At 43.3% G+C, this 27,061-nt stretch overlaps 1 protein-coding gene across 1 annotated transcript; it reads left to right on the forward strand.

Annotated features, from left to right (window-relative positions):
• The first annotated feature begins 1,770 nt into the window (after nt 1-1,770).
• PHOX2A (paired like homeobox 2A) lies at nt 1,771-23,852 on the forward strand. The gene is made up of 3 exons (XM_085623406.1): nt 1,771-2,520; nt 8,320-8,507; nt 18,627-23,852. The coding sequence occupies exons 1-3, from the start codon at nt 2,298-2,300 to the stop codon at nt 19,056-19,058; spliced, it is 843 nt and encodes a 280-aa protein (XP_085479532.1). The 5' UTR covers nt 1,771-2,297; the 3' UTR covers nt 19,059-23,852.
• Nucleotides 23,853-27,061: the final 3,209 nt, after the last annotated feature.

The following is a 27,061-nucleotide window of genomic DNA, read 5'->3' on the forward strand; positions in this document are numbered from 1 at the left end:
CACCTGACGAGTAAGAGAAGGTAGAGTGTGCCTATATATATTTCATTCGGATCTAGGTTCTGTTTTCCCTTTTCTGTGCAACTGCAAACGGTACTTTCCTTTAGAAAAGAAGAGCAGGCGAATATCTTAAGAAAATGAATTATTTGATCATAAATGAAGCCGGGTATCATTGCACGCCAGGTCTTCCCGGTGCACCCTCCTCTGTCCGATGATCAGCCCCCACTGCCCCCAACGAACACCTAGGCCTCCGAATCGGTCCACACTAGACTAGACTCCAGACCACCCCGTACCCCTCTGAGAAACCAGATCGCCGAGGCAGCTTAATACTCAAAGGCAGACGATATGCAGGACCGCTGTTAGCGCCAAGCGGAGCTAGTCGGAGCGCTGAAAGGGGCCGCTACTTACGGAAGGGAAGGGTATTCCCGCTGAAGCCGGGTATTTAAAATGTGTGAATTTATAGACTTTAGCAAAATAATAAAAATGGTAGGTCTTATTATAGCTTCCATGATGCTCACTTATATCAATGTGTAGTCTTAATGCTTTTTGTAAACCATAAACATTAACAAACAAAACATAATAGTGTATCTAAACGTAACATACTATAATCTAGAGTATGTTATCTAACGTAACGCATGCTCCGGCCCCATCAGATCAGATCTTTTCACAAAGCCATAAAATGGCATTTTCCTTGCTAACGCTTCCAGGTGCTACGATTACCCAACTTGACGCTACCCAGTCGTAGCTGCGATATAACCGAACTTCCGAACACTAAAAGAGCGTGCCATAAAGTGAGTTGAGATACATTACACACAAAAAACAGTGCAACTTATATGCCATGTACACAAGCAGGGCGTGGAGTCAGGGTGAGTTTATGCGTCACCCCTACATTTCTGGGGAAAGCATGGTGTATGTGACTGTAGAAGCTGCATGCCGTAGCCACCTTTCAAAAGTTGTATCGACAACATTTTAAAAGATGCAATGTTTGCATCAGAAACAGTGCAAAAAAGGTACAATACTACATATATTGTAAAAAACCAAAACGCTCGATTTCAAATTGCTGTTTTATCAGCTGCTTTACTGTTATTGTTGATATCATCTTAAGAATCGGCTAATAAACGACTAACGACCAAGCAAAACGGTGGAAAGGAAAACATTTAACAACAAATGTAAAAAAAAAAAAAGAAAAAAAAGACAGTAATACACAGTCACCTACCAATAGAAAAGGTCCTGTTAAATGAAGTGACCGAGGCTGAGGGATGGCATGAAATGGCCCGGAAATATTGGCAGCTTGACTACCTTCGAAAACTAAATAAATAAGACAAGCCTAATTTAATTGTTGGTTTTAACGGGAGAAAAATTGTTACGAAAATCAAATAAGATAAAAGAATTAGTGAAATCCGGTTTGTTCTACAAAAATAAAAACCAAGGTGTAATTAAATTACACCGGGTTAGCCTCTAATACTCGGTTGTTCAGGTTGGAAAATGTCTCCAGTGTTTTTAAAATAACGTATTACCTCCGTATACTGAAACAAAAAAGTAAAACGGTATGAAAATGTACACTTTTCTGAAAACAGAAATGGAAAAGGGGCGTGCTGCCCCCTCCCAGAGGGGTTAAAAAGACAGATTAGTGATGCGCTCTGGGTGGGAGGGGACTGGCCTTTCCACTGCCCACTACAGAGGGACGAGACATTGTCATGCAAAGAGACCACCGCCTCGCATTGTCTCTCCCCTGCCTCTCACGTATATTTGAAGCATCTCATACAAGCCGGGAGGCGCATTCGCAGCCAGAGGGGTTCAGGCAGTGAGAGAGAGAGAGCGTGGAGAGGGAGGGTTACTGCACTGCGAGAGAGCACCACGCACCGCGGAGACTCCTGGAAACACTACACGTAGAGAAACTCCAGCACGACATCCCAGACCCGAGGGGTTGTTCGGAGACAGAAGACCCTTGCCTCCTAGGAGAGGATAAAAAGACGGACTTTCCGACAGGAGGAAAAAGATACAACCACCGCGCCGGAGGATGCAAACTGGAAGTCAAGTCCAACTCCCGTAGCCCTCGAGGACAAGAAGACTGAGAGCGCTGTACAGCGAGAGCAAGAGGTTTCCCTTTACGGTTGAGGAGGAAAATAAAAAAAAGCAGTACAGGGCAGGAGAAAGACAGATTTAAAAAGAAGGGATGTCTGTTTGCCGCTAAGTCAGCTGTTGTGAGTGAACTGTTGCAACACGGGCTCTCCGTCCCCGAGTTCTCCAAGGCGCGAGGCTCCTCGGAGGTCCCTTTCTATACGGGCCCACCCTCCTCCATGTACACAATGGATTACTCGTACCTCAACTCGTACGACTCCTGCATGGCCGCGATGGAGGCCTCCGCCTACGCCGACTTCAGCTCCTGCAGCCAGGCCAACAGCTTCCAGTACACCCCTCTCCGAGGCAGTTTCGGGACCAGCCCGGGTTGCCCCCCTCTCAGCACGGCCAACTGCTCCCTGGGGGCGCTGCGGGACCACCAGCCCTCGCCGTACAGCACAGGTAAACGTGCCACTGAGGCGCCGCAAAGAGAGCGGTGTATTGTGTTTATTTCTGTGGAGACCCCTGCACCAGAAGGGATGTGTGTGAGACCACAGAGGCATTTAAACATTAAAGGGAGAATAAAGGATGCAGCGATGAAAGGCTATGGCGATGATTCACCAAGACGGTCAAATAGATGTAAAGCGTATCCACAATTAATTAATTTGTTTTACAGCCACTTTAAAACACATTAGTGCACTATTAATACAACTGTTTAGTATGCCACTTGCTCACGTCACGCTGCCTGGCGGCTTCATAGCGCTGTAACCAGCAGAGGTTACCAGGCTCACGGCTTATATATAGAACTGTTTTATAAACTGCTCGCTCGCACACATGTTGCCATGTCACGACGTTGTCATTTTTAACTGCAGACGTCCGGATTTACCACCCACATAATGCTCAATTTATCCGCATTGTAAGGATGAAAGTCAGGATCGGCTTCCGCCGTAGTCAGTTATGAACCATGAGCGTGAAATGCCCGCTAATGGAATGGCACAAACAAGCTAAACATGGCTATGCTCAAGTAATAGGCATGTTATTATTGATGCAGTGATGGGGAAACTGAAGCAATGTCATTGTTATCACTATGGTGCCAGTCATGTTCCAGCATAAAATGTCTTATGGAGGTGGCGGAAGTAGTATAAAGCACAGGAAAGAATAAATTGCTAAAACATAACAAATATATAACAATAACCTTAGCCAAACGTGCGCTCTGCAGGGCCGGGCTGACTACCGGGCGTTTTGGAATTCTGCCGAGCAGGGGGCTGATTTCACTGCGGTGGGGGCTGATTTCGTTCATGGAGACCTACGTGTACTTCGAAATAATTAAAGCAAAACGAATTTCGTTCAGTACACGCAGGTCCCCATCAACGGAATCAGTCCCCAGCTTGGCAGCATTCCAAAACGCCCGGTAGCCAGTCCGGCCCTGCAGGTGTGTGAAAATAAGTCATCAAAATGTTGCAAGGGTGGCAATGAATTTATTGCAGCGAAAGTAATGCCTATATATATACCCGAGTTTGCAACGGGGGAAAGAAGGAGAAACCAGAACGTATTAGTCCATTTTGTGCGAAATACAGAGATGTAAGTTATGTGGGAGAGGATGGAGGGGGGCTTTAATGAGGTTAAGACCTGGAGAGTCACAGCACATTGATGGGTAATGAGGTTACCTCCGGTGGGTATCGGATCAAGAGATAGGCGCCAAGGTGGAACTGCGGCCTCGGATTAAATAATGCTGCCTTCCTCGGAGGGTCCTGTCAGACTGGAACAGAGGCGCCCGGTGCGCATCTTGCAGGGCCTCAGCGCAAGACCCGAAACGCCATGACAGGACTTCAGACCCATCTGAATGTGGGTGAAGAACACATATGTTCTCAGATGTGAGCGGTTGCTTTCCACTGAACACCGTAGCCTAAGCCGCCTCAATGCGCTAGTAATGTCTTCAGACAATGATGCCGAAGGAACAGGGAAACAGCGTTTAGTCTAGGATCACAACGCGGTGATCCGAAATTAGAAGTCACACTTTCGGACTCTACAACCTGCAGTGTCCCTCTGCATCACTCATAGTATTGGATTTCGCGTGCAGCTGTCGATTTATTAGAGGTATTCTCGAAAGCGCCCTTCTTCTATTGGAAATGCACTGAAGGTATTTCACAAGCGAATTCAATCTACACTGGTCTTAGCGGGGGACGGAAAAGTGCTCAGAAGATCTCACATGCATGCGACAAAGGGCACTTCAAAGTGCGCACACGCTGCTACCTACAGCGTGAGTGGCTGCGGGCGCAGGCCATCTGCTTGGAGCACCTTTTGTATTTCTTGTTTGTGTTCTCTTGTGGATGCCTCCCTCGAGAAGCAGCACATTTTCTCCCTCCTCTCTAATGCCCCAGGGCGAGATTCCCAAAGAGGGATCCCTGTGAGGGACATTTCTGCAAGCTTCTCCGCCCCCGGAGGTCTCCACAACATCAGCACGCAGCGGCACAAAAGGCGAAACTTGACCCGGCGGCGAGAAGGGGCAGCGCAATGGCTCTTTTTCCATTTCAAAAGGTCGAACGCTGTTTTCACCTTACCCGCTTGTCTGCGCGAAGACTATAATTTGTGATAGTCCCGCATTCTTCGCGATGGAAGAGGACTGCTTACCACATGGTGGAATATTTTTGTTAGGGTCAAGTTGTCGGACTTAGTCCAGTATTCTCCGTCATTGATGTCTTTTACTGTTTGCAGCAGGTGGATATGGTTTGTGATGGCTGTGCGGTATTTGTCATATGTCTGCATGCTCTGGGCTAGTCCAGTATTCTGGATAGGTGAGCTTGTTGGCGACGCATGTGCATTATTTATCATCTATTTTTTGAAACAGTCAAGTACTTGTTGCAATAGTGGAGCATTAGTTAGGATCGTTCGATATCCTTGACTGCAGAGTTCATTTGCAGTAGTTATCTGCTATTTGTGATTTTCCAGAATTCTTCATGACGGTCCAGAGCAGACTATTTAAGAACGCTCTATGAAAGTCACATATTGTATGTGAGTGTCAGTCACTCTTTCCGGTAGCGGAGAACGGTTTGACACTGTCAAACATCCTTCCTAAAAATATTCCATCTGACAGAAAGGCACTCTTAATAAAGAATTATAAGCCAGAGTCCACCGTCCTATGCAGGGCTAAAGTACTGTTTGGAAGAGCAGTGTGTTATTTAGGACAGTTGGGTATTCTTTAGGGCAGTCGCAGAACCTGCGTGGTGGTTGAACAGTTCTGCAGTACTCAGGTATTCTCTAGATAATAAGTGTTGCAGCAACATTTAAGCAGGTTTTACCTAGCTTACTTGTCTTTGTGACTGTTGATTAATATTTGTGACAGTGGAGTATTTTCAGTAATGCAATAATAGTCCCCGTGATAGTGGAGTATTCGCAGTTGTAGCTTAGTGTTGATCATTCTTTGCAATGTAAGCACTTTATGAGTCTCTGCCATTTTCCATGATAGGAAAGCATGCTTTTCCCAACAATTGACCACTATTTGGCAAGGCGTAGTCCTTTGCAATCATCAAGAGTTATTTGTGATGGTTGAGCATTCTTTGCACTAACAGCGTATCTTATGTTATACAGTAGGATTGTTAATCAAAGTCAAGCTTTCGGTACAAAAGTGTGCTCTTTATAGGAGCGTATTCTTTGCGAATGCTAAGCATTCTGGGCAACAGGTGCATTTTAATTAGGAGTGTTTCTGACACATTCAAGCATTTTGTGATGGTATAGCTTCTTTGCGATAAACAAGCCTTTTTTGTGACAGTTGAGGATCCTTTACACTTACAGTAATCTTGCATACTCTGCAATAGGTGCTTCTTTGCAGCAGTTTAGTATTCTTAGTAAAGTCGAGCATCCTTTACGATAGGATAGGGAAGTCTTCCCAAGTGTACTTTTCATTTAATCTTTGGACACGCAAATTTCACATAGTGTCAGCAGAGTAGGAGTGCCTGCTTGTAGCTACAATTCTTTTAAGGAGATCCACCATCTGCACTTGCTACCTACATTTCAAAGAGAAGGTACAAGATTTGAGGAGGAAGAAAAAGGTCAAAGGCTGTATCCACCAAAAGTCAGAAGCTCCTTCGTAGTGAAGTAGTCTCTTTCTGTGTTGAGTCAACCCATAAACCCTCACATTCATTTATTTAATTATTTTGACATGATCAGTCTCGTGGTGATAAGAAATAAAATAATGAAGGTAAGGTATAAAAAAGGATGACCTACAGGAATGGAATGACCAACGGGTGACAGTCCTGGTGAAACAACTTCAGCCTACTTCCTAGTGGTCCCTTCTGGAGTTATAGCCTTTCAGGTCGTTAAAACCCCAGAGAGTAAGGAAGGTATAATCTAGAAATGGTCAAGAATGGGTTAGGCCTCTGACTGGGTAGCGGAACGGTCTGGTTTGTTCTACCCTGATGATACGATGTCAGCCCCTCAATAAATGGTCATACACACATATGCACAAGCACACACATGTTATGAAAGAACAGAAACATGACAGGTGAACCAATGTGTCTATAAGAACACACAAATCAGATGGCATCACAGTAGAACCCATGTGCCACTAAAGCCAATTGCCTCATCCATCAATAGTGAATTCTGGGTCTAACTTGCATATGCCACCACTTAACTCTTGGGTGTGTTTGCATGGTCCACGATAAAGGCTCCTCGGTCAGAGGCTTCAAAGTAGCATTATTCTCCTATGAGACCGGGGTTTGTGGTAACAGGATGATAATAAACAACATGGCCAAGAGATTTGTAGATGTCAAGAGAACCCGCAAATGAATTACTGGACCTCAATACAAATGAGCCTTTATGAATTTTTTACATTTCATGACAAAAGAGAAAATTCTATTCTAAGCATTGGTCAAAACCTGTCACCCACAGAAGCGCAATACAGTCTTTCGTGTTGTTTAGTAATGACCCCAGAATCAAGAGAAGGCTTTTTCTGGGTTATAATTCGCAAGGATGCAACATTTATAGTACATTATTTAAATTTGGATTAGTAGGATGTAAAAATGATTTATTGTGGGGGAGGCATGCACTGAAAGCAACAAGTTGAACACTGCAATATGTAGTAAAAAGAACAGGAAAGAATAATTAACTTTACGTAGTCAGTAAAGGCTTTCACGGAAGTCTTTATAGCTTTTTTTAAATGCTGTTTTAAAAGTGCATTTTGTCTGCTGGACCAGTGGGTTGACAACTGTTTTTTGCAATTTTCCCACAAAAAAAGAGAAAGATGACTGCACAGAATTCTTGTGTTTTATTTACGTTTCATGTGTAGATTGATTATTGATTTAAGGTACTCACTCAAGTGCATATTCAAAGCATGCTTGTGCTTAGAAAACAAACATTAATTCACCATTAAGGAGAAAGTATAAAACATATGTAGTTACTGTGATTATGCAAATATTTCACAATCGTAACACAATTTCTGCGAACACTACTGGTTGTACAAAAAAGTGATAGATGGGATGCTTAAAATAATCTCGGCCACTGGTAATTACTTGGGCCACATCCTAGTCCATCGATATTTTGCAACCATGCCACCTCAGATTAAAAACCTAGCCATATGCAAATCAGTTTTTGTCCTACTCCAACAGGAACAGTCCAGCACGAACTGCCAAGTGAGGTCCTCTCTTAACAGTAACACAAGCAACCCAATACCGTTTTCAGTTTATTTGGGGCTTTTCAGGCGGCTTGGTTCCAGTAACACAATTAGCATAACATCCATACCTCGCCATACCTGTCCCGCTTACAATGTTACAAAGAAGAAAACAAAAAAAGTGATGGATGGAAGGCTTGAATTTATGTCAGCCCAAAAAAACGATAGACTGGGATGTGGCCATAGTAATTACAGGGGGCCGAGATTAGTTCAAGCTTTCCATCTATCACTTTTTTGTTGTACAAAAAACAGTATGCAATGTTACTTTTTGGGCACGGATACACCACCGTGTGGCGTTATGGCACTGATTGGGATAGTAATATTAATGAAGGTAACATAGTCAAATATAAAACACATAAGTACAGAGGACAGTGATTTGTATTTATACCCATAGCAATTACATAAACGATTTGAAATCTATGAATTGTGGCGTTTGAAACCTTGGGGTAAAAAGCTGTGGCTTTTGGAGTCATTGTAGTTGGGCAAATCCCAGATACATGTTTTGTGGTCTATCTGAATCGCTCTCACCTCGCGCTCTCCATCTTGACAAACACAATGTTAAAGCCCTTAAGCTTAGTCTTTTTTTTCTCCTTCAGTTCCCTACAAGTTCTTCTCTGACCCCTCGGGTATCAACGAGAAGAGGAAACAGAGGCGTATACGGACCACATTCACCAGCTCCCAGCTAAAGGAGCTCGAGAGAGTCTTTGCAGAGACGCACTACCCCGACATCTACACCAGAGAGGAGCTGGCGCTGAAAATCGACCTCACCGAAGCTAGAGTTCAGGTGAGCTAGCTTATGGAATGACCACTGTAACCATGTTTGGATTGGGTTTGTGTTCAAAACGTTCTCAGCACCGTACATGGTACAGCCATTGTAATCGTAACATTGTGCTTTGGGTCCATAACAAAGTATAGGGGGACACATCTATCAGGCGGCCATCACAATCATGAACACCCGCTTTTTTTTTTTTACTCTGGTGCTATAGGTGTATGGTGCCTAAACTTGAAATCATGTGTACACCCCAATGTTAAACCAGATCAAAAACCATATACCTACTTCTAAATAGACTCTCAGGTAATGTCAGTGAAGCACACTGCAGAACCTTCACCTGCAGATGTAAAGGTAGTTTGGGGCATTCTGCTGGGGAAGGAGAGGGGGGGGGGGGGGGGAAAGAGCAAGAGATGGAAGGTCTTTTCACTGCCAGCTCCAAGACTATGGAATAATCATCCTGCAACCTTGAGCACTACCATCACCGTACTGGGCTTCAAAAAATAAACAACCTTACTAAATCGGTGAACCCTTGTGCAGGATGTCAAAAATGCCACCCACCCATGACACATCAAACCAAAATGAATCATGGAATGCACAGTTCGCTCTCTTTGTGCTGTGCTCAGTTACTAGCAAGGGTACTGTCCCTCTTAAATAACTTTCACTAGTGCATTGTGCTTTAATAGGTAATGGCATTTAGCCAAGAGCTCCCAAGAAAGAACTATACGTAATAAGAGAAGGTTCAGGCGACAGACAATGATAAAGATGCTCGTTGATAGATACGTGTTCTGTTTTGAGGCAGGCACAACAGGTTGAATCGCTCTATAAAGGCATATGTGATCCAATATGTATGGAAGAGAATGCACAAAGATGAATTACTAGTGGTTCAAATTATTTCTGGCACTTCCATACATCATTTCTGTGCACTCTAGACTTCCCTACCCCCCAAAACTCGTTTCTTATCCCCTCGCTCAGCTGCTCAAATTCTACTTTATTTACTACTCAATTGTATTACGTTTTCTACCCCTTAATTCCTCACTTTTTCTCTGTACCCCTTGATTTGTCTAAGCTTTTTAGATCAGTTTGGACTATAAAGCTACAAGCATACATCCCATCTCTTAAACAGGCATCACAAGCTGCATAAAAGAAAAGCGTTTGTTCATGTGTCACGAAACTTCTGTGGTTGCACTCCCGAGCAAACGCCTCATTGATATAACTCCTCTAATGTGATTACTTTCCAGTGCTACCCTGGAGCCAGTGTTTGATAGGAATACGGTGTATAAAACCGAGAAAACATGGGTATCAAACAATATTATAGGTGATTTTACACTAGTGTTCACCTTTTGTTTAAAGGCTTGTGAAGATCAATTTGAGGCAGCTTCAAAATCAACCACAAATAGCCACCTCTACACCTCTCTAACCCTTCACACATAACAGTATTCCATTACCAAACACCGTGTAGAATAACATAACACAGAGTAAAATTCATAATGCACCTTACCCTAACACAACGCACTGTAACATACAGCAGCAGTAAACAACCTAACTCAATGAAACATAGACTAAAGCACTGGAATGAAACTCAAAGCATCACACTGCAAGATAACAAAATGCACCCTAGTAACTTAGGACAAAGCAACATAACATACTGCAACCACATTACATAGGGGAAAAAATACATAATGCATCCTTGAGCAACATGAAATAACATATCAAACTATCGAACGTAACTAAAAGGGAAATGTAGCCTAAAACATAATAATGATACATAATGTATCCAAGTGGATCGTTAGGCAATGTAGTAGAATCCAACATGATATAGTAATTGCAACGTATCGTAATGCGACATAACACACTCATAAAGCGCCTTAACATAAACATCATAATATCATGCAACAAACCCATCTTGACCAGTAAGCAAGAGACTGTGTGAGCATCAGCTTGACACAATGGAAATCTATAGTCAAGGCCCTTGAGCTAACACTTCCTTTTTTCACAGCACCCATAGCAAAAAGCGTTCGAAAATACAGGCAAGTATTGTTCTGCACCTAACACTACACCATGCCTCTGTGCGGTGCATACAAGTCGAAGGAGTAAACAAGTGGTAAATGTGCATTTACATATTTCACTAATTTCCCTATTTTCTGCGGAACAATCATTGTCCTACGTTTAGAGAAGCCACCCCCTCCTCTCCTGGGAAATATGGGGTGTTTACAGCACTTAGGGCTACATTGATTTGGACAGTTGAAAACGTCTTTGGGAATATTGTTGGGTGTGTGCCACATTCTCATAAGTTATGGGCATGTCACTCCCCTGGAAACGCACGATCTCCAGCAATAAACTATGTTGGGATTTTCAGCTTTTTGATTGCAACTTGTACTTTTAAAATTCAGCAAATCTTGATTCTGTGATTAGGCTTTCGGAAGGATTGTCATTAATTTTACTTTTGCAGCTGGAAATTGCTATTCTAATTACCAAATATTTTGTGAGAGAGGATGTCATGTGGCATTTTTAAACCATACTCAATTTCTCAGCATAGGATACCACTGGTTCAGTCACTGGACAGTCTATAAGTACAATACCGGTGATTTCAACATGTTGCAGCAATGACAAACAACTTCAATACATTTGGTTTTCCTGAGGACAATAGTTTTGAATTATAATCTTATATTTGTATTCTTATTACTGATCATCTCTTTACCATTTTTGGCAATGAAATGGTCCCAAGGAGATCAAATCTTAGGCCTGGCTAGGCATGTGTAATGCACAGTCTGGTGGAAAACATGCACAGGCTCCCAGTCCCCATCTGAGCGCCGATCCACAGCACTTAGACCAATCACAATGGTGCATTGCAGCGTTGTGATTGGCTTAGGGGAGCTTGTGTGCTTCCTGCTTCCGCGACTCGCCAGGAAGAGAAGCAACAACAGGGAAGAGATAGCGACCGGGAAGAGGTACGTTTTTTTTGTTTTTTTTTTAAATAGTTTGTTTTTTCCACCCGGCCTGTCACCCCCTTTCCCTGCCACCCCCGTTCCCTACCAACCGCCACCGACCTCCTTACTTTACAACGTTGTGTGATCCAAGGCAAACCTCTTTATAACTCTCTGCCTTAGTTCCATTTTCAGGTAGAAACAGCACACAAAGAAGCTTAAGCTCCAGTTAAACTTGCTGTGTACAAGGCAGAAAGGGAGAACAGATTTAGATGCAGGACAGCCTAACTTTGGAAGGGCTTTGTGTCAGTGAATGCTAGCTGGGAATGGGGTGGCAGGGTGGATGAAAAATAAAAAAACAATTACCTCCTCACAACCGCCGCCTCTCCCCCATTGTTGCTTCTCTTCCTGGTGAGTCCCAGAAGCAGGAATCACACAGGCTTCCCTAAGCCAATCACAACGCAGCGTTGTGATTGGTCAAGACGGAGACTAGGAGCCTGTCCATGTTCTTCACCAGGCTGTGCAAGTGGAGAACCTGCAAAGTGCGCATGACGGTTTGGCAGGCCCAAGACGGCCAGCCAAACAGTCATTCGCACTTAGTGTGCCCACCACTCCTCCCCGTGACCCAAGCCCCATCCTAACCTAGCCTTATAGCTACAAAAAAAATAATTATAATAACGAAGTTATCATTTTATTTTTCCTTTTATCACTTTTCTGAGAGCAATGGTGTGACGCTCATCCCGCCTTAGTGGAGGAGCCGCCCCTGCTTTGCGTACAGTTGACACCTGACCAGCTTTTTTTGTACTGGCATGACCACTATCAGCTAAAAGTATTATTTACCTTCTTTTAAACGTAAAATGAAGACCGCTAGTATGCAAAGAAATCTTTTCAAAAGTTTTTCCCAACTTTGTACACCATTCCTAAATGACTAAAGCAAACGGGGACTGAATTGCCATGCTACGAAATTAATACTGAAATGAATTAAATGGTCTTTTCAAGTACCGACTCCTAACACTTAGAATTTGAAAACCTCTCATTTTGGGATCTATATTTTTTCTGCACAGGGTCCTACCTCCACTCTGTATTGTCTTGAAAGGTAGCAACCAAAATTATGAGCACTATTCAGGGCCGGCACTAGGGCTGTGCGACTGGTGCCACCGCACCGGGTGCTGGCTTCAGGGGGCGCCGAGTTTCCAAGTTTATTTTGCTGTTAAAATCACCTGCTGCTGTGTTCTTTGCCTCCAGCAATTAAAGTTATTCCTGAAGAGTTCGAAATTTTGTCTAATTGAGGTTTTAACTGATAATAAAATAGCACAGAGGGTTAATATCCCGCAATGGCAATGAACGTGTACCATTCAGACCTCAAAGTGAATATGATGTAAAAAGGCCAGTGGGTTACTCCTTTTCTAAGAGACGTAGGGGCAGATTTACAAGCCCTGTGCGCCACTTTTGCGCCAGCGTTGCGTCACTTTTGTGACGCAGCGGTGGCGCAAAGCTAGCGCCATGCTGCGACAGATTTACAATGTGACGCATCTAGGGAGATGCGTCACGTGGTAAAGCCCTGCGCCACATTAAACCCGCGTCAGGTTTAATGTATGCAGGGTGGGCGTTACGTCTACGTTGGAAAAAGCCTCGGAAAAGTGACGCAGTGAAATCTACAAGATTTCACGCAGTCAGTTTTCCGACGCTGGTGCGTCAAATCCTTACGCCTGCTTCAAGACGGCGTAAGGTGTGACGCACCATGTTAGGGATAGGGCAGGTTGGAACAGTGCTGGAGTTGTGTCGCGCTTGCGACACAACTTCAGCACAGCGCCAACCTAACCCCGGCAGATGCGTCACGCATCTTCTTGTTCTTGCGCCACGATGCACCGCATAGTAAATGCGGCGCATCTGCAGTGGCGCAAGGGCAAACTTGCGTGATGCATCTTCCCTGGCGCATCCCTGGTGATTTGCAGGGTTGCGCCAGGGAACATAAATCTGCCCCAATCTTTTGTAAATAAGTAAAAATCCTAACACAGAACAGTGAACTATTAATTGTCCTCAAAGAACTACATGCACCCTGCAACGTATACATTAGACCATAGATTAATGTTGTAAAAATGGTTCATTTCTTATTATAAATGAGAACGTCCAACTTTGGTGTACCGTGTGTAATGCAAAGTGCTCTGCACCCTACAATGGTAAGAGTGACGCTATATAAAGAATTAAATGCATCTGAAAGAGAGTGGTTATGAGACTTGAGGGGCACTGTTTAAAGGTGATAGTGAAAGAATCCATGGTGAAGGTGGTCACCACCTCCACCATGTATGGGGGCGACAACAAACATTGTCGCACCGGGCGCCAACAGTGCTAAAGCCGGCCCTGGCACTATTTCTCTACAGTTTTTCATACCTGCCCATTACGTACTGCAATGACTGTCTCTCAATGTGCGTCAAACTAGCGGCTCGCATAGCACCACTCTAGTTGCGAGGGTAATACTCACCAAGTCGCCTTCCCCGACAGCAAAAACGTGTTGGCTTAATAAATCTTAGGCTGGAGTATTTAAAAAATATATATTTTAAGAAAACAAAGTACTTTTTTAGGTAACGCTGCACCCGTAACCTCGTTCATTTCGTGGTTTGCTCACCAAATAAAACCTTCAACCATGGCTTACGGTTTCTGTCTTTTTCGATAGAGTCCTCGAGCCTTCCGTGAGGTACCGGTTTCTCGAGGACCGTCTCCGATAGGCGCGCGTGCCCTCCCCGCGAGCACCTTGCGCAGGTGAAGCACAGCAAACGTCGAGGCGCGGGCCGCGCGGCCCCTTTACGTTGAACCATCCGGGCGCGAAAATCCCCGCGTAGGTGACGCAAGACGAAGAACGAGCGAACCCCCGCGTGGGTGACGCAAGGCTATGGTGAGGCGCGAGCCCCAACTCCTTTGATTTATGACGCGTTCCTCACACTTTGCCATCGGCTAGCGCCTGTATTCATTTTTTTGTTTTTTTATTACTGACGTGTTAGTATAACACAAAAAAATTGTACGGCGTTCCAAGATACATTAATTTTATGTGAAAGGATGCGGGGCCTGCAGCCCTACAAAATATGAAAGATGGTTATAATAACCCAAGAGTGATGGAGAGCAGAGAGATGAGGGAGAGCGCAGGAATCAGGGATCCGGAAAAAGGAATGTGACAGAGAGGAAGGTACACGGAGGAAATAGCAATGGTGGGAAAGGGGAAGGAGAAAAGAAATTAAAAAAAATATGGTATGATAGTTTCCTCTTGTACAATTCAAACCTATGTGCCTTCCGAGTGGCAAGCGACCGCTTAGTTGCCGTGCGTATTTCAACTTTGTAGTAGGACTGTATTTTGGTTTCCAAGTTATTTCTAAAATTCAGTGTGTATGTGTCAACCCCTGCAGAGTCCACTGCTCTTCATTAATTACTTCTGCTGTGTCTCAATGTCCGCGTCAGGCATGTACCTATCAGCGACCCTTTTCCAACTGGGCAGACAGTTTGATCAAGGCTATAGATTGATGTCTGCCTGCTTGTATTTATGTTTTATTTTTCTGTAGGGTTACTGTCGACATTTTCATCAGTTTTTTTATGGCTGTCTATACAGCTGTCTTTAAACATGCTCGTGTATACTTCTCTGCTCTGTCTGTATATCTGGCTGCCTAGCCGCCCGTTTGCCTATACCCAGCCTGCGGTTCTATGTATAGATGCATACATGCCTGCTTGACTTTTATCTTACTGCCTGCCGTTTGTCTCTGTTTCCATACATGTATGTATGTCTATCTCTCTGTATGTTTATGCATCTGCGAATGTATTTATTTCCTTCTGTCTTCCCACCTATCTGTGGGGTCTCTTGAACAATGATATATTCCTTGTATTGCCCCAGACCCTCTTTGGGCTGACATCATGGTATCCTGTCTCAAGGGAGTTCTTCTGAAAGGGAGTCTGAATTTGCTTCCTGTATATCGCCCTTTGCCTATTACTAAATCTCCCTCCTGCAGTTCTCTTCTTTTGGCGCTTTCTGGCCTCAGCATTCTGTCTCTCTCTGTGTTGATAAGCCTGCCTGGTCCCTTTGTGGTTCCTCTGGAAGCCACTTAGGATGATGTTGGATAGCATCTACAACCTTCCAGCCCAGGAAGGCCAAATGTGGGCCAATACCTGTGGTCAAATGGGGAGTCTGATGGTATTCGCTCAGGAATGAATGAACGACCCATTCCACATTCTGTTTGATGGCCTGGGCAATGCGGGCAAACCTTTTATACAGTGCGAATAAACCCTTATGATTTGCCGTTGGCTTGGGGCCACGGGGAGGGGTGGGGGGGTGAGCTTACATTGCTTCACACTTTAAGATTTTAGATAATCTGCTATCTCCTGCCCCTGAAACAGGGGGCCTTTATTTGTTTGGCTGTGTTGGATAAGACCATGGGTAGCCATGATTTTTCGGAATTTTGAAATAACTTTACTGGCAGCTGCAGTAGCAACGATTTCCACTCCAATCACCACAACAATGTAACGTCCATCTGGCATGATCCCCGAAGTCAGCCCTGGTCCAGTCCCAGGGAGATTTGGGTACCACCTCCATAATGCTAGGAGGGGAAGGCTCAGGGCTCCCTGTTGCTTGCACATCTCGCTGTTTCGAACAGCCTCTTCAACCATTTCGTCCAGCTTGGGAAACCATACTTTACTCAGAATTTGGCCGTTGGTCTTGGCGATGCCCTGGTGCACCCCACACACAAACTGGACAACATGAGTAGTCAAGCCGTAAGGAATCAGCCATCGTGCCCTTCATGAGATGACCTTCGGTAGAGACTGCCAGCCCATGCCAGGCATGGTACAAGGATGAAAGGACACGTTAAGCTACTTCCATCTGACGTGACACATTTCCCTTGTGGATCTTCTAACCTCCTTTTCAGATTTTTCCACCATCAGTTGCAGGCAGTCATTTGCCTCTTAAACTTCCAGGATCTCATCAAGCAAAATCGACAGTGGTTAGGACCTCACTGCCACAAGCCTCACATACTCCTCTGTTTACTGAGTTCTTGTCTCCTCCTTAATGGTGGCAGGCCGGGAATGTCATGACAAATATTCCACAGGGTTCTGAGCTCCAGCTTGTATTTGACTGACAGAGAGTGCTATTGTGATTGTAATATTCATTTTCTACCCGCAGCAGCGGTTTGTAAACTGATCCTTGAAATAACGGGTAAAGGGGTTTATTATCGTGTAGATATTGAGCGCAGGTCTGTAAAGATACAGGTGGAATTTCCGGCATCCACAGAGAATGCCAATGGCATAATTTTCAAGCTGCGAATACCTCTGTTCCATGGGAATGTGAGCTCGGCTGGCATATGCAATGGGGGTCCACTCACCACAGGCCAGATTTTTAGAAAGCACCACCCCTAACCCTTTGGGACATTTGGATAGAATCAATTCTGATTATTAAAGATAAGCTCCAGCCATGGTGTTATATTTTAAATTCTGAGTTTTTGCTTCTCGAGAGCAAGCACGATTAACCTATACTGTCTACCATTGTAGTCGTCTATCTTACGTAACGTTTCCTATACACTGATTTACACACATATGATTGTCTCTGTGTAGTGTGTGTGATGTAAAGTGCTCTGACACCCTACTCTGATATGAGTGACACTATAAAACTAATTAAATGCATCTGAGAGAGAGTGGTTATGGAGACTTGAGTGGCACTGTTAAAGGGTAGTAGTGAGGGAATTGAGGGGGGCGCCAACAAACATTATGCACTGGACACCACCAGTGCTAATGCCGGCCCTGCTTGGACTTGTCAAAGGGCGTCACTCTGTCCTGTCGCAGGCAGGCCTACCTGTACAGGCAACTCTGATGGGTGCAAGCTGTTGGACTGCTCACAACTTAACTTCCTCAGGCAGTGGGAGCGTGACATAGGTCGCTAGTCCCCCCCCCCCTCTTCACCATTCTGTAGCAGCAATCAAGCAAGGACACCAGGTGCAGTCAGACCTTTCGCGACCAGGAACAAACAAAATAAAAACTTCCCTCGCATAGTACAAAAGGCTCAGACAATTTCCACCCTGACCCAACTAGTATTGCACTGTCTGTTACTATAGATTGATCAGTATGTATGTTCGATTTCTCTGTTTTTGGGCCTGTCCATTTACATCACTGTTTACCTTTCTTCCATCAGCCTGTCTTGCTTTCTGATATATTAAGGTATATCTTTCTATTGTGTTCTGCTGAAATCGGTAGGGAAATAGGTGTGTTTGTAGGTGTGTCAGTTCATAGCAACAAAAGCAGAGCATTGTGCTAATGCATCGAGTCATGCGCTGTCCATGATTAACGTAATGCTCACAAAACTCACACTTCTTGCAATTAGAACCAGATGCATTAAAATGGCTGTATTTAGTGGGGCCGGTGCTGATGGACTATGCCATGTCAACATGCAGTTGTAGCAGTGGAATTATACATCAATGCACATACATCCCAAATGCCCTCTGTAAGCAATTTCCCACATGCCTTGAAATGTGCTGACGGAGCACTAGCACCACAAGCTGTCTCCTCTAACGCGCTTCATGCTAATGTTCATCCTGAGAGCAGCAGAGGCAGCCTCGCCCTTCAGTGGATCTTACCAGATGCAAATGCATCTTCCCTTGGAGTAACATATACAGTTCATCTATCTAGCGCTAGAAACAGAGGTGGACGCAGTGGCAATCCAGTGAGGAAAACTACACAGGAAATCAATTCTGCAAGCCCGATCATCTCATGAGTAATGTCATGAGATGTAGTGGAACTCATATGAGCAGGGCAACAGTAGAGCGCTGCAGGTGCTGCATGGGAAGAATGCAGTATCAGGGCACAAGGAGGAGGTGTACACATGGTACAAAGTTGCAGTCACATGGCAGGGATTCCCGTAGAGAATGCTAAAATATCCAGAATTGCGTTGCATTGAACATTGGTTATAGCAGAGGGGGTACCATGCAATTTTTCGAAGAAGGGAATATCAAGGCATGGGTGGGTTGGTGTGCATTGCAATGGAGACTGCAATATTAGGGTGGGGGCAAGGGGTGCGATGCCTTGTGTCAGAGAATGTAATGTAAGCTCAAGAGGTGTGGACTCTGGTACCTCTGCATGTTGCTGCAGTAAGTATGTGTCTTTTCAAAACTAATTTGTCAATGTCACTAATGTTTCACACTTTCTATTTTTCCTTTCCTTTTTTTCCTCTTGCTACATGCAGGTTTGGTTTCAAAACAGACGGGCCAAGTTCCGCAAGCAGGAAAGAGCAGCCAACTCCAAAGGCGGCAACAACAACAGCAGCGGCTCCATGAACAAGAAGTCTGACACACGCTCCTCGTCTGAAGATGACGAGTCGAAAGAGTCTAACTGCAGCCCCACCCCTGACAGCACAGCCTCGCTCCAAAACACTGGCAGCCTCAACAGCCCTGGTAGCAGCCTGAGCCCCAGTCCAGGCACAGTGTCAACCCTTGGACCTAACCACATCAACCAGTCATTAAAGGCCCCTCTCTGGCCTGGCGTCACCACCAGTAGCTCTAACACAGCTGACCTACTGAAGGCCTGGCAGCCGGCAGACGCAGTGCCCGGACCTTTCGCTGGAGTTCTGTCTTCCTTCCACCGGAAGCCCAATGCTCTCAAGACAAACCTGTTTTAGACAAGCCTTGAACTGTAAAGAAAATTAGAGTTGTACAAAACAAACTGATTCCAGTGCCCTCTTCTGGGAAGTTATGGGATATCTCCTACCTCTCATGAACTCTCCAGAGTGTTTCTTCCTTCTCTTCTTTCAACTAGTCCTAAAAACAGAGATGGGACTGGCTAGCCTGTCATCTTTTTCGGGCCACATACATTTCAGGACTAGGGAGTCGGACAGAACTTCAGGGGTAACTTGTTCTTTATAGCTCCATCTTCCTGTCTACAAAATACCCATGCTCCATTTTTTGAGGAACTTCCAACTTGAGAGAATGAGTCACTTTAACTAAAAGACAGAAAACATATTTCTTAAATAAAGTTAAAGTCACAGTTCTTTAAAAAAAAAAACTCCTACTTGACAACCACAAATGGTTCTTCATTGTTGAAAAGTCATCCCATGCGCCATGGGGTTAGCTAATATGATTCCAGCAGAGAATGGAACAGCTGGACTCCTCAACTCGTAGTCTTCTTGAACAAATAAATCAGTATTGCAGAGAGGAGAAGCTAATCAGCATCTACAACAGGTAGGGGCTCCTCAGAAAGGAAGAACGAGAAGAAGCCAACCTCTCATTGGCAGTAACTGTTTTACCAAACCCTCAAGGTACTAGTAATACTTCAGATTGAGTCTGTTCTCACAGATGACCAGTTTGCTCCCACGTTATCATGCCTTTGGCAATACTACTTCTCCAACGCTTAGACATTATCACGTGCACAACAAAAACACCCACAGAATTCTGCTCCTGCTTCATGCACTACGACCATCAGGACCACACATGCCAGAAGGTCATGCACTGTGGTTTCATAAGGCATACGGCGACATCAAGTTGCCTGACACATTTCAGTTCTTCGTAGTCAGAACCCGTTATTGAAGGTGATGCTGTCCTCTCTTCTCTGAAGTTAATGAACATTTGGTGTTTCATTTTTACTCTACGAATTGTGTAGTTTGCTTCATAACACATATCCTTGGCTCACTCTGTGGGTTGCCACAGTGGGAGCCACAACAGCCAAAAAATGACCTGCTTAATTGTCTGTCCTGCTTTCTATCCATGCAGTTGCTGTGGATAATATTCCCTGCAGCACACTCAGTAAGCAGGAGGTGGACCCCAAAATGTAATATGTTTCCATGTTGGTTCATAGGGTGCACACCGTACCCAAAGGAAAGTGGTTCCTTTGTGTATGAGACATTAAAGCATATTGGACCTTTGATGGGATTTAAGGCACAACTCTGAGAGCAGCAGTAGAACATTGTCTTTTTATCTTTTTTCCCACATGATTCTAAGAAGTCAGATTCCAAAACTAAACATTCTAGACTGGCTGCATCTTTACCAGTACCGTTGTTTCGTCATATTCATATCCAACAGTGGGAGCTGAGGTGGGTGTTTGAGGCAAAGAAACACAGAAATCAATGACTCCCAGGGACTGATTTCCAGAATGGTAGATGATACATGTGCATTGCATTATATGGTGTTGGACTCTGTGATAGAGGGGCGTAAAGTAAAACGGGTATACATGATATTGATATGGTTGAACTACGTTAGTGCAGCAGTAGTCTACAGCACATTTACAACCTGATGCACAGTTCTGAAGAAACAAAAAACTGAAGACTGGAAACTAAGCGTCAAAGGAGAACAAATGTCAAATCCAGGCAAAATGGCAACTTTATACAGTCTGACCCAGGCAGTTAAACAAGATTTACTATAACTAGATTTGTCTATACGCCATGTTCAGTAACACACAGAAACTTGCTTCACTTCACTTATTACTAGTACCTCAGAAATGTAGGCAAGATTGTGCAATGCAGAAGGGATTCACCTGCCCTAAATGACATCCCCTTTTACATCCCCCTGGTAACACAGCACCAGACATATTGCTCCCACAATCCTGGCCCCCGACCGAACAAGACGTCTTCAGAGGCATACGTCATGTAAAGTGCAGTTGCCCTGTTCATGGCAAGCATGGACCACTTAGCAACATCAACTGAGAATTGAGAAAATAGCCTCGGTTGTGCTGCCACAAACTGCAGTTTAGTGTAATGTGCTGTAACGGACTGCACTGCATTAGACAGTTGATGCATGCTTGGGGCACTTTATGTAACTGGCGTTGGCTTTCAAGCTAAGTCAGAGCTCGATTGTTAGAAGTCTCATATAGAAAACCAGTAGTTGGACCATGATGAGAAGTTTATGCATCCGTTGCCTTCACTGAGGTTGAAGTAGGGTTAGTAAACAAATGCACTAGAAAAACAATGTTGACATTAATTCACCTCGAATTAAAAGACCTCAAAACTGTAAAAGAGAAGCACTATTGATGTCTCTATCAGATATTTTAATACCCTCAAACTCAAATATCTCAAATTCTAGAGAGGGACCATTGTAACCACTACTAAACATCTCAATACTTTGCGATTTGCTGTATTTAATATTTTTTCGTTGATTAGTCCCAAACTCGCCGCCATGTGATGGAACGGTTTACTGATTATTCTGAATACCGGTGCTACATGTGTGGCAAGTGAGCCTGTTAATCATGTTAGGAAAAGGCCCAGAGAGGATTACCATATCCGCAGTGGAATAGACACATGTTGGAAGGTGATGTTTCATTAGTCTGTCAAATGTTACTTTTTCTACTTTCACCTATGAGGATATCAACCTCTGGACTGAAAAATTGTTTATCGCTGTCACAATCATATGTCATCATGTTTGACATCTTTTGATGCCTTTTGCTTAGGTTTCCCAGGTCCTTACATTGTATTCTGTTGATTTTCATGGACAAATGCTTCTCCGTAGAATTAAATGGATACATGTACAAATGTCTGCGAAGTTTTTACAAACACATTTGCAAACCAAAAAATTCTAAACATTCCTGTGCTTTGACAAATGCAGATCAAAATTTGCTCTCCCTTAGTTGCAAGCCATATCGATGGTTCAAAGCATGTATATAAGCAGCAAAGTGGTCGCTTTGCGTCATTTATATAATGTTAATATTTGTCATGATAAAATAAATTGTGCCTAAAGAAAGGAACATCAATAAAATAGAGAAAGTTAACTTTTCTGTTCTGCTCAGCTATGAACCAGGTTCTTAGGGATATTGGGTAAACCCTCTTTTCTTTTCTCATAGCATGCAGCACATCACAAGGTCTTGCGTTACCTATGCTGAGGTCTCTCAGAGGGATCGTAGCAGCTCCGTGTTACGGCTGCACTAGATAAATCTACTATGAGGGCAGGGTGGCTCAAACACTTCACTTTGACATCTGCTCTCAACCAATGTGCATGATTGTAGGGAAGAGCCTCTGCGTCCTCATAGACAGTGAGGGGACCATCTCAGGCCATACGTGCATGAGAAGGATTTAGCAGTCCTAATTTTTCGGACCAATGCTACATAATTTAACAAAAACAATGCAGGCCGCATGTTCCCATTAGATGACATCTCCACAAGACCTGTGTCATCACTTTCGAGTATATTGGTCGTGGTGGATAGAACCCACCTGATAGCATCTGAAGTGAAATATGGAGCAACATTTCAGTTATTTGGCGGTCCCAACGACTGCTCTGGAACATGCTTCAGAGAACTGCTTGCCGATTGAAAAACATCCCATCTCTGCACAAAGGCAGCGAGGAAGTAAGAAAACAATTGACTTGTTATCTACGTGTATCAGGAAAGGCACTATTCCTAGCTGATGGCTCAAAAGGCAGACATGAAAGTGCATTCACATACAAATCTTCTATTCCAAAATAGAATGGGCACATCCTGAGCAAAATAAAACACAGATATGATGACAATGAATGATGGAATGTGCAGCCTCGAAGCGGTCATCCCTCCTCTTCTGAATTTTGCTATTTGCTGATGTTCTGGAGCAGCAGAATTGACCTGTCCCCAAGTTCTCCCTTCTTGGCAAGTAAAACAGCTTTCCATTCTCCATGCTTTCCTCATCTTCGAGGTATTTACGACCTACACCACCATTGGGTAGGTCCATATGGAAACGTGGCGAGTCTGTTTTTTTTCACACATACCCATCTTTATTCGCCTCGGGATTTTGTACATGTATCTTCAACTGTTAAGCTCTGTCTCCAACAGAAAGCTTCAAATGGAGCGGAGTCCGGTAAAGGCTGAGACAACTCAGTGGGTCAAGCATGGACAGCACTATGCTTGTTCGTGGGTACTAAATCCATGCAGATCATTTGAAACAATTAGTACACGCCTTGTTTGTCCGGGTTGACATAACATTTGAGTTCATTGTTGCTAGTAAACCTCATCTTTGCTAATAAACAGATGGGCTCAGTTTAGGCACATTTTTCAAAGATATGCTTGTAAGAGATGAATACGAGATCCATTATGCCTTAAATTGTCAATTTTGTAGGTGACGGCAGACATTTGTCAACAGGTAGCCATGACAAAGTGGTAAAGTTGACCTGCTTTGAGGTTACTGGTGTCACTTTTTTCTCTTGTGGTAACACTGGCTAGTAGAAAGCATTATTTCCTCTCTTCAGAACTCCTGACAGCAACTCTCGCCGCCCAGCAGTTCCTGGTCAGTCGTGGACAATTCGGAAGCCCACTTCATGAAACCAGCCGCCGAAACTTAAAATATGTTTCCTTTTCCCTTTAGCGTGTCGCAGTGCGTCACACAAGTTTATTAACTTATAGAATCTTTTTACGCTGAGATAATTATCCAAATGTCGTTCGCCATTTTTATTTTTGGTTGTTCTGTAATTTATTGAACTCAGTTGCAAATTATGCTATTCCAAATAAAACTTAATTTATTGAAGAAGTGACTGGCTCATTGTATTACTAGTGATCGCGAGAGACATCAAAAACAAAAGCTGGTGTGGAACACAAAGAAAAGGGTCCAACAAATCTCGAATATTTCATACAAATAATTTGTTACAGACAGGCATGCACTGCAGGCACGTACAAAATAATTTTACACATCAGCATGTAAAATCACATATTTCCTGGTGTGGAAAGCAGCAGATGGGGGCTTGTTCTCCAACTGCTCCCTGATCCCACATTCTAGTTGTTCTGCCCTCAGAGTGTGCAACCATGCTGTTACAATGAGTTACTGGACGCCAATAGTAGTGAGCAAGGACATTTGTCTGATAAAATTAAGACTATACCCCTATTTACCTAGTACCTTATACATGCCCTTCCCCCTCCCCTACAGAACAGCCACCCCAATCCAGTCACATGATCCCTAGAGTCTAGTCACATATCTGACCATTCCCATACCATTGTCGCTGCCACCGTAGGAGTTTCGATTGACAGTGGTAATGCAACACAGGCCGCCTGAAGTGCATGTCTCAGCGGCTTACAGTGCCTCGAGGTGATGTCAACTATCATAGCCCTATAGTCCTTCGTGCTACCTAAGAAGATTTGGGCAAAATGTCACTTACAGTCTCGTTTTCATAAAATTGCAACCTATATGAAGATATCCCATGTTTCTAATTCCCTGTCTCTTTGTGTATTGGAGGCCACTTTCCAACCCACCTGGCCCAGTAGTGTGCTCCTCAGAATGTTTGTAGGCAGGATGTCACTTTGAAGTCTTAGCTTATCTTTTAGAGAATACTTTAATTGGTTAAGTTGACACTATTTGTCCAATTGAAGAGAACAAGGACTGCCACATCAAAACCGTGGACTGATATCCAAATGAAACCATCTGGTTACCTCACTACCAGTGACCCTGATAAGCAGTTTAGTGAGTGCAACCTTTAGGAGCACATCATACACATCAGTATAAATTACACAATGAGCCGTTGACTTGCCCAATGGCTTGTTTGGACGCAGTACTCCCCTTGGCCATGACTGTATTAAGTGTGCAAATGTGCAATATTCTTTTTTTTTTCTTCTTTTTTTTGTTTTTGTTTTTATAGAAGTCCAAGAAAAGACATATAAAACATACAAAACACATTAAAAACAATACCAAATATGCCCAACAATTAGCACCATAATACATGAAGATAAAATAATACATTCAATTCAGGAAGCAGCAGATCAAAACCCATCAAGATCTAAAAAACCACCTCCACAGGGATCCTCTATAATAATAATAATAAGTTGATATCAGAAAATCCCCTCTTTTCTAATCAAAGTAGGAGGCCCATATTTTATAGAATTTTTTAAGACCTCCAATTCTCCTTGCATAAATGAATTCACTTTTTTTCACCCTTTGCATCTTGCGGGACCATTCTACCACTGATGGAACTACTTCGGTTCGCCAATTCTGCAAAAGAAGTGATCCAGCTACTGCTATGGCAATGCATACTAATTTAATCATTTGGGGTGAGAGTAAAACCTCAATATCATACCCCAAGAAAATCAATCTCTCTGTCCTAATACAATGTAAATCACATTCAATCTCCAAAAAGCCAAAGATATCTTCCCAAAATTTCTGAATTTTTAAGCGCGACCACATAATGTGGGACCAATTAGCTATTGGATGATTGATACAATGGAAACAACTTGCTGGGTGATCAGGATACATTTTTTGAAGAAGAGAGGGGGTTCGATAGAGCAACCATTTACTAAAGAATAACATTCTTCGCCATTTTGCGCCCCTCAAAGTATGAAAATTTAATTTGCTGATCATTGACCAAACCCCGGAAGTCATCACCACATTCTCCTGATCAGTACATTTTTTTATTGCTTTATTTCCGAGATCCACGTTCTTAGCAAATGCTAAACAGTTTCCAAGCACCCGGTTTTCTGTTAACAGTTTCTATAAACAAATCATTAACTAATTGACTTTGTGCACAGATTTGGGGGATATCTAATTCCAATAAAAATTTATATAAAATGTTGTAAGACCCATGAAGAATAAAATCATTTGGAATCCGATTAAACATTTCGATCTTAGAAAGCCAATTTCCATCTTTTAAGAAATCCGACACCTTGTAAAACCCAGCAGCAGCCCATTTCATAGTAAGATCTAAGGAAAATGAAATCCCTGCCATTGAAAACATCCCTGACAGTAGTGTAGCTGAATTAATAGCAGGGATATCATATCTCTTAAACAGTGCCTGTCGTTTTTTGAAAAACCAGTGTAGACATTTATAACAAACCAATTTAGGTGATTTAAAAATTTGCAGGGGGGATTGAATCTGGATTTCCTTAAACTATTAATAAAGGGATAACTCTGTGGTTGAGGCTTGAATCTAGATAAATATTGCGCAAAATACGCATAGTAATAATCCCTTAGATTCGGGAGTGCTAAGCCTCCTTGATCCACATCCTCGTATAAAGTGCTAAGTGCTATGCGCGGAGTCTTCTTCACCCATAAGAAAGATGTAAACAAAGACTCAACTCGGTTGAAAAATGCACTAGATAAAGTGCATGGAATAGTTGAGAATAAAAAGTTGAATAAAGGAAGAACCGACATTTTAATTAATGCAACACTACCTAAATTAGAGAGGGGAAGAGAATCCCAGCGTTCAAAAAGATTTTGTATTTTCTGCAAAAGCGGTACATAATTCAATTGATATAAAACAGAAACTGAACATGAGAAATGTACGCCAAGATATCTCTTTGGTTTAGTATTAATACATGACCGAATATCTCTATGTAAGTCCCCGATGTTTCCGCCACACTGTATAACTTCAGTATTGGATTTGTTAACACGATAGCCACCTAAGGCTTCAAAATTTTCAAAAAGCTGAAAAGCTTTAGTTTGGACCTCCAATTCCGCTTTAATGATAAGCATTATATCATCGGCATATCATTTTAACTTTGCTATTGACGGTATTGGAGGGCAAATAATCGGGCAATTCCTTATGGCCGCCGCCAAAGGTTCAATAAAGAATGCAAAAAGAGCAGGTGAGAGAGGGCACCCCTGCCTTGTGCCTCTCCTCACTTTGACCACCCCGGCGACTAAAGTATTACCAATGACATTTGCTTCTGCCCCTTGGTACAATTTCCGAATCAAAGATATAATTTTGAAAGAGATACCCAATTGATCCAAAATCATAAACAATGTGTCCCAGACAA

The sequence above is a fragment of the Triturus cristatus genome, chromosome 8, assembly GCF_964204655.1.
Source record: "Triturus cristatus chromosome 8, aTriCri1.1, whole genome shotgun sequence".
Taxonomy (NCBI): domain Eukaryota; kingdom Metazoa; phylum Chordata; class Amphibia; order Caudata; family Salamandridae; genus Triturus; species Triturus cristatus.

Coding starts and splice junctions, on each gene's coding strand:
- PHOX2A (XM_085623406.1), top strand. CDS start 2,298: ATGTACACAATGGATTACTCGTACCTCAACTCGTACGACTCCTGCATG. Junction 2,521..8,319: donor GCCCTCGCCGTACAGCACAG/GTAAACGTGCCA, acceptor TTTCTCCTTCAG/TTCCCTACAAGTTCTTCTCT. Junction 8,508..18,626: donor TCACCGAAGCTAGAGTTCAG/GTGAGCTAGCTT, acceptor TGCTACATGCAG/GTTTGGTTTCAAAACAGACG.